This window comes from Haliotis rubra, unplaced genomic scaffold (genome assembly GCF_003918875.1).
Source record: "Haliotis rubra isolate DU_JTF1 unplaced genomic scaffold, ASM391887v1 Scf1683, whole genome shotgun sequence".
NCBI lineage: Eukaryota > Metazoa > Mollusca > Gastropoda > Lepetellida > Haliotidae > Haliotis > Haliotis rubra.
This window is the reverse complement of record NW_025765651.1, coordinates 121,342-129,509: the sequence shown is the minus strand read 5'-3', so window position 1 is coordinate 129,509 and position 8,168 is coordinate 121,342. Positions and strand designations below refer to the sequence as shown.

Sequence of the window (8,168 nt, the reverse complement as noted above, 5' to 3'; positions counted from 1 at the left end):
ATGACTAACAACTCCCGTCTAGCGAAAGTAACATTATACCGTAAACATACAAAGTACAATGAAGATTGATTTTCTAATAACTGGTGGCAGATGACGGAGGTATTGGAATGTTATGATGCCAAGATGTTACGAGCTTTGATCACTGACATGTTACTTTGTAAACACACTTGTCATATGGTCCTTCAAGGAATACTGTGTATGTACAAGGTTGTCTCGGTACTTCCCCTGTACAGGGGGATCAGAAGGACGCCACACATCCTCGGGGCGAAGAGCCATTTGGATACCTCTGAAACATTAACACAAAAGTTATACTTATTGTGTCAAGGAATGCCTTCAATATTTCAATCTGGCTTGAACATCTGTCTTAATTCATTCATTCATCGGATCTCACATGTTCGAAAGGAGAGTCGATTCGAATCGACTTTGCTTATGCCATCAATCACTGGTTTGTTTACGAAATCACTTGCTGTACGATTATGCTACATCACTGGGAGATTACTGATGGACAGAGATGCCCATGTGCGCAAAACACAAATCACAACTTCCTAAAAGCCCAGAAAAAAAAAAAAAAACAGATAAGGGAAAAAAAATAAACAAAAAACCAAAAGAAACCAACAACAAATATTTGCATATTCTTAACCGATCTTATGCGAATCGGCGCAGACTTCCTTTGAATTGTTCTCACATTTGAATAGTTTCTTAAGTAGAAGTTGGCGTCCAGTAGTGCTTTCACAAGACGAACTTAACACTAACCTCTCTGAACGTGTGGGAGGCCATATGTTTTCACCGCCAGATTCATATAAACTGGCAATGGAATAATGGTGTCCTAAAGTGCTATCACAAGACGAACTTAACACTAACCTGTCTGAAACGTATGTGACGCCATATGCTTCTTCACAGCCAGAATCATATAAACTGGCAATGGGATGATGGACACAGAGGCGATGAACCAGCCGATGATGCTGGCGTAGCCGGGGAAGGTGTACTTGCCGTAGGTCGGCGGTTGGTACTGAAGGAGTGTCAGGATGAAGGCAGTCTGAAATATCCATCAGAAGCTTCATGTAACATGAATAAAGTTTGTTGCATTCTGAACACCTCAGGGAAATCCATACTTTGTCATACATCCTCATGAAAGGAATCAGCTGAAGAAGGACAATTGGGCAAATAAGTTTTATACCTAAAATAATTATCATTTTTAATGTTTAAAACATAGATCAAATTGACCACAATTAGCCCTGATGTTCGTGCTATAAGCAAAAGGTAAGAAATTGATTTCCAATCTCTATTAACAACCTTCGATCACTTACAAGGAGCACTGCTGGTATGACGAAAGCCCAAAAGATCTTTACGACGATCGGAAGTGGTTTTCCAATCATCATCTCAACATCCTTGCTCATCTGCTTCACTCCTGGAATACATGTATGACATCGTATAGTGCACATACACAAAGTTTAACAGCAAACCAGGTATGATTTGTTCAGCTTCATATAAAATTACAAATAGATATCGTGCTGACCTAAAGGCATGTCCAGCTGTTCAACACGAAAACGTTGCTATATTTACCACAAGAAATAGAACAGAAGAAAATGTAAAAAAAATATATACTGAGGGAAAAAATAAGCGATCACATGAAAGCACAAGTGCTCCCTTATTTGTTCCAGGTTCTTCACAAGCTATGCGATACAAAGCTTGTGAAGAAACCTTGGAAAAACTAAGGAACACTTGTCCTTTCATGTGATCCCTTATTTCTTTCCCTCAGTATATCTCCTTAGTCAGCGGAAATACATATCGTAGGATAAACTAACTTACTATTTATATTTTGTGCTAACTGCATCAGAGATAGTAACGCCCAGAGAAATAGGCATTCATGTGGTAATGATTTGAAATGTAGCTCACCATAGATATAGACCACGGTAACACATTCCAGTGTGCAGAACAGAAAGACTGATAAAGCACTTATATACCAGTCCAGGAGCTGAAGGGTGTATGGGCCGCCCTGAAACCGCAATAAAAATCCTAACAACAATAACAACAACATCAACGACGACGACGACGACGACAACAACAACAACGACAACAACAACAACTAGCAACGGCGATGGCGACGGTGATGATGATGATGGTCATGAATATCCACGCATCCTGCCCCGTGAAGATCCGGGTTAGAATTGGTCATCAGCAACCCATATTTGTCGTGAGAGGCGACTAACGGAATCGGGTGGTCAGGCTCGCTGAATTGGGTGACATATGTCATTGTATCCCCATTGCGTAGATCGATGTTCATGCTGTTGATCACTGGATTGTCTGGTCCAGAGACTCTATTAATTACAGACCGCCGCCATACAGCTGGAATATTTCTGTGTGCGGCGTTAAACCAGCCGGCCAACCAACCAACCAACCAGTCCTTTGAGGGCATCATAACTAGGTCATAGAATTTGTTCCACGTGGAGCTTCAACGCACCGGTACCATGTCCGAAGCCATAAGGCGAGGGCCAAACGTAAATCTTACCTGCGTGCAGAGTAAGATTCCTGCAAGAAAGCATATCACACATACACCAGCGGTTACAAGCCAACGCTTTCGTGACAGAGCTTTCGGGTATTTGTCTACAAGGGCTGTTGTGATGACCTCCACGTTCATGAACTGAAAGCAAAAAATGTACATTAGTAGTCCTCCAATCAGCTGTCATGACTGAGTGAGTGAGTATGGTTTTACGCCGCTTCTAGCAATATTCCAGCAATCTCACAGTGTACTCATTTGGGAAATCGAACCCGGACCTTCAGCGTGATGAGCGAACGCTTTAACCACTAGGCCACCCCACTGCCTTTCCTGTGATGAGGTAATGGCCCCAAGACAAAATATAATGACACCCTTGCACTGTGTGAAATGTGTCTGCGTCCGCTTTGTTCGGCCAAATAATTATACCCAATGTCACTAAACTTACCAATCATGTATTTCCTTTACGAGGGCTATTACAGCCTTGTCTAACGCTTTCTTCTTAATATGTGATGTTCTCGTATGGCACACATATGGAGGACACTTTCATTTTGAAACAATTTTCTTTTTGTACCTATTAGTGAGTGTTAATGTACGTAACTACTTGACTTGTCTTTGCATGTATTTATGACGTGTCAGGAGTGTGGACACCTAGTATCATTACGGAGTGATATTCTTAAAACATGCTGGTGAAGTACAAAGGAGTGTCCTTTTAACAGTGATTTCTTATCATTTTTTTTAAATTTAGTTTTCGTTTATATAAACGTCTGCATTCAAAACTTGCCTGTTGAGACTACGGCTTGTCTGTCCTCACAACGTTCATGATCAATGTTGCATACTCACGTAATGTACTCATATATGGCAAAATGGAGACGCCCACCTGACAATCCAGGCCCACAGCAAGAAGCATGAGGAAGAACAGGAAGGACCACAACTGAGGCACCGGAAGTTGCGCCAGAGCTTCTGGGTAGGCTACAAAACCTAGTCCTGGACCTTCATCACGATAGGATAACAGTATTGTATAAACTTTCTTCTGTTATTATCCTTGTGTACTTTTTATCCTTGAATGAGTACATAAGACTTTATGGTTGTAATAAACGTTCATCATATATAATATGTCTGTGTATATAATATAAGTATGGGATGTCAGAGACTGATAACGGAATTTCATTTTCTGTATTATCATGCAACCATGTACGGTTGTACAAGAACAAAGTCAAGTTTTATTTAAAACAATAGACCATTGCTTTGAAAGTTACAAATTGATCTAACGCGATTACACTTTACAATGTCATCACCATTTTGACCATTTCCCAAGTTCCTAGTCTATGTTTTCTGAACGTACGACCATAGTGGCCGCCCATAGGTATTTAAAGGGCTCATACATACAGCTGTTCACAGCTTGACATTTAAGCTGTAGTGAAACAGCTGCAGCTGGTGTTTTTCGTGGACATCAGGATGTCGCCTTTTCGTGTTCACTAGATTTAAACCTGGGCGTAAGATAAAAAATACCCAAAGCAAACTAAGCACCTTACTCACCGCTGGAAACTACATCCGTAATATGGACGCCAGTTTTCTCAGACATCACTCCAAGGATGCCAAAAGTCACCAGGCCGGCAAAGATGCTTGTACCTTCAGATATCGTGCTCACTATGATGGCGTCCCTATCAGAAATAGATACAACTGATCTTGTGTGCAATCTTCTGGCGGACGCTAGTTCAAGTTTCACTGGGGATTATTATTTGTCTTCTATCTTCGCCACCTTGACCCCGAATAAACATATCTTATGATAAACGTCAAAGAGAAATTAAGAGTGGATTATGACAAATCCACATGCAAAGTATCCCTACATGACTTAATGATACTGTGACGTGACGCCACGGTTGGAATGACGTCATACGTACATCCCACAATGTGGGGCATCTTAGGAATATCAAGCCTCTTTGTCTTCAGTATGATACAAGATAAACTAAGGTGCATCTGAGAGCATCGACACTTGTTCACTAAAGGATATATTTCTAGTTAAATGTGACGTGACGCCACGGTTGGAATGACGTCATATTTACATCCCACAATGTGGGGCATCTTAGGAATATCAAGCCTCTTTGTCTTGAGCATGATATAAGATAAACTAAGGTGCATCTGAGAGCATCGACAATTGTTCACTAAAGGATATGTCTCTAGTTAATTGGGCTGAACACTCATTAGTTTCACAGAGGGTTGACGTCTTTCACTGACGAGGAATGCGTTATGATCAGCCTACCTAGCTGACAATTTCACGGTTTGGATGTTGTTTTGGTCGTGTTTTCTGAGGCTGTAGCTTTATATTGAAGAAAGAATCTCAAAGTGAAAGCTTTACATAAAACGCTCATGGCACCCAGTTATAAGAAGCGCCCAAAGCATAACGTTTCCTCAGCGTAAATTTGCAACGTTGGTATTACCTGGTGACATAACGTTATAAAATGACGTAATACTAACGTTGTGTCATGACGTTACCAATCTACAACGTTCCCACATCGTTGGGAAAATGTTGTGTGTCATCACACCCAGGTGACACTGAAGGCGGACACGCAATTTCGTGCAATTCCTAAACTCGTGCCTTCAAAATAGTCGGTCTCGCAAAATGGTCTCTCAATTTGGCGACACTTTTACTCCTATGGTCTTAGAAATATAGCAAACATTAGGGTTTGGGAATGGACATGGTGCACCACTGTTGTTCTTGTTAACGTGAAGCGAATGTTTGGGTATGAGAGGAAATATTAGACGTGGATTATCATGAGCATCGATCTACGCAAGTCAGCCAGCCGGGCTGACCACCCGATCCCGTAGTCGCCTCTTACGGCAACCATGGGTTGCTGAAGATCTAATCCGGATGAGCACGGGTCTATGTTTGCATACCGAATGAAGAGGTATCCCAGGAAAGATTAGGCTGGCACCTCATGTCTCTTCGACCATTACTTACTTGTGACACGGCTCGTTGAACTTGTTATAGCTGGAAGCGGTGCCAATGGAACCCCAGCCTAGTCCCAGAGAATACATCACTTGTAGAAACGCCTCAAGCCACACCTTGTCATAATTACCATCATAATAATTACACCGAACTCATAATATTTGACCAAGAATTCTTGTTCATTATTAAATGATCACAGAGACATTTTTGAGTTACTCTCTTGTTGTCTTGAACAAAATCCCTTACAAGCACTTATATTTTTATGGAAAATGTTTTACTTTAAGTCAAGTCTGTATAATGCTTTATACCTTGACCAAATGCATGGGAATAATAACCACTGAAAAAACTATTACCTACCCCATTATTTCTATTACATAACCCTGCTGTAAAGCTTTACACCCGGATCCTACGAATAAATTCTACCATTGGATTCTCCCGCAAGACTCTGCCCCTAGGATTCTACCACTTGACGGGACTCTACAGCCGTGATTCTCACACAAGAGTTTGCCCCCTGGGATTCTACCCACTTGACTTAAATGACTCTACCCACGAAATTCTACCTCTAGAAGTTACCCCGGGATTCTCCCACGTGACTCTATCCCTGGGATTCCACCACAAAACGCTAACCCTGGGATTCTACTACAAAGCCCTACCACCGAACCCTGCCAGAACGGTCTGCGCCGTACATTCTGCTGAACACACCTTCACATCCTGTAGTTTCCGGAAGTCCGGCGTGACGTAGTACAACAGACCGGAACCTGCTCCCGGTTGAATCAGTGTGCTGATGAAGATGATGATCAGGAGTATGTACGGCAATATTGCCGTCACGTACACTGCCTGGAAAAACAAGCAGTTGTTACCATCTTGACGTTAGTACATACACTGATGCACACTGATGTATTTCAGCGGCCATAAAATTTCCGAGTCCCGTGCTGGGATTGGAACTACGCACGCCTTGTGTACATGACCAAAGAAGTTAACCCTATCAGCAAGCTGACAAGGTAAGGATGTCATCTGTGAGATGGCTACATATTGCCAATGCCAACTACAAGGAGTTGTTATCATCTTGACTTTTAGTACTTTCAACCATATTGGATCGGGTGTTCGGGAATTGTGACCATGTTGTTTCCTGATGTACTTGTGTTCTTGTTTAGACTCGCGAACATACAGGCTTTGTGACTGAGCTGTAACATAGAGGACCCTTCCGTATTTCAGAAAGACATTGTTCTGACAACTAACAGGCGAACAATGTGCGTTGTATATAAGATAAATGTGATTGCAATTAGAATACACACTGGTTGATTGGCAATGCCAAGTAGACATCGAACATATCCCTCTTCGGCCATTTAACTCATTAATACTGATATGATACGTTTTACCTTGCCCACGGACTTGACCCCGCGAATCATGCACAGAAATATGATGACATATGAAGCGAACAAACAAGCCACGATGTGCCATTGGACAGAGCCCACCTCCTCCAAACCTCGAGATATACTCAGCACATTGTACCTGAAACAAGGATGGAAACAGCTGGACTGAACCGGTACATGGTATCACCGTTTGAGAGTTTTGTTGATTAACACATGCTTTGGTCCTCAGCGAGGTGTGTCAGGGGCATTTTAAGCGTGTGCTGAGCTCATTTGCATTAGTGGTTGTGAGTTTCCCTTCAGGGATCAGATGCAACAACACGGTCTTGTTACTGAACACCTCAACTATAACTTTATTGAAATCACAAAGTTCAATTTTGTATTTTGTCATGTCACTGTGATTTAATAGGTATTAAAAAAATTGCCGAATAACAACAAGTACAACGGGCCAACGACTAATTCAAACTATGGCCCCCAAGGAATTATCGTACTGCCAGAATTCCTCGGCCGCTGTATGACCTAGAGTGACATTTTCCCAGCGTTGTGTGGCACCAGCAGTAATGTTATCATCCGCACTTGTTCCGTTGTGGCTGCTGTAGGTGACGTTCCTCACGTCTTCCACACACAGGTTGGTGTTCCAGTCGTTGCCACAAGTTGTCCAGGGCAGGACGCTGGAGCAGGACTTGACCATGTAGTAGATGGGCCAGGCCAGGAGGATGCTGTTGGACGGGATGCAGGCGACGTACATCACCAGGGCACCGACACCAACTCCTGTTTCCATGACAAATGGTCACAAGAATCTGACTACATGTTTCTAGAAACGTTTGTTTGCCTCCTTGGAGGCAGTACAAACGATCTACCAGTGCAATCATTCATTTGAGACTTTCATTTAGGTGGTTTTATTTTTTTCGCCGCTTTCCAGCAATATTCCAGCAATTTATTTCGGGAGACTCCATGTATAAACAAGATGCAGACAGCAATGTCCTTGCTCGAGTGAGTAGAGTTAGTGAGTTGAGTTTACGCCGCACTCAGCAACATACCAGCTGTATGGCGGCGGTCTGTAAATATTTCGAGTCTGGACCAGACAATCCAGTGATCAACAGCATGAGCATCGATCTACGAAACTGGGAACCGATGACATGTGTCAACCAAGTCAGCGAGCCTGACCACCCGATCCCGTTAGTCGCCTCTACGACAAGCATGGGTTACTGAAGATCAATATTCTAACCCGGATTTTCACGGGTCTCTTTTGCTCGATAATTTAAACTGATTTCCTTCGATAATTTTGAATGAATGTATCCATAAACATCATACCAACCTTTGAATATAGGGACAGAAACTCCACACACAAGGA

At 42.4% G+C, this 8,168-nt stretch overlaps 2 protein-coding genes across 2 annotated transcripts; both read right to left on the bottom strand.

The window, feature by feature from the left end:
* Window positions 1-220: 220 nt before the first annotated feature.
* Window positions 221-1,993, bottom strand: LOC124272311 (sodium- and chloride-dependent glycine transporter 1-like; the record flags this gene model as incomplete). The annotated part of the gene is made up of 4 exons (XM_046707485.1): window positions 1,897-1,993; window positions 1,308-1,408; window positions 862-1,036; window positions 221-286 (listed from the first exon to the last, which is right to left on the bottom strand). Coding segments are annotated over exons 2-4 (331 nt in total), but the record flags the coding sequence as incomplete, so codon positions are not given.
* Window positions 1,994-6,083: 4,090 nt separating this feature from the next.
* On the bottom strand, window positions 6,084-7,595 carry LOC124272310 (sodium- and chloride-dependent creatine transporter 1-like). Its single transcript, XM_046707484.1, has 3 exons — window positions 7,306-7,595; window positions 6,824-6,956; window positions 6,084-6,281 (listed from the first exon to the last, which is right to left on the bottom strand). The coding sequence occupies exons 1-3, from the start codon at window positions 7,593-7,595 to the stop codon at window positions 6,084-6,086; spliced, it is 621 nt and encodes a 206-aa protein (XP_046563440.1).
* Between the last annotated feature and the right edge of the window lie 573 nt (window positions 7,596-8,168).

Bases quoted from the DNA above. Each gene is read 5' to 3' on its own strand.
- LOC124272310 (XM_046707484.1), bottom strand. From the start codon at position 7,595: ATGGAAACAGGAGTTGGTGTCGGTGCCCTGGTGATGTACGTCGCCTGC. The intron at 6,957-7,305 runs GTACGATAATTC...TCCTTGTTTCAG, and splicing joins GCGGCCGAGGAATTCTGGCA to GTACAATGTGCTGAGTATAT. The intron at 6,282-6,823 runs GTAAAACGTATC...TTGTTTTTCCAG, and splicing joins GGGTCAAGTCCGTGGGCAAG to GCAGTGTACGTGACGGCAAT.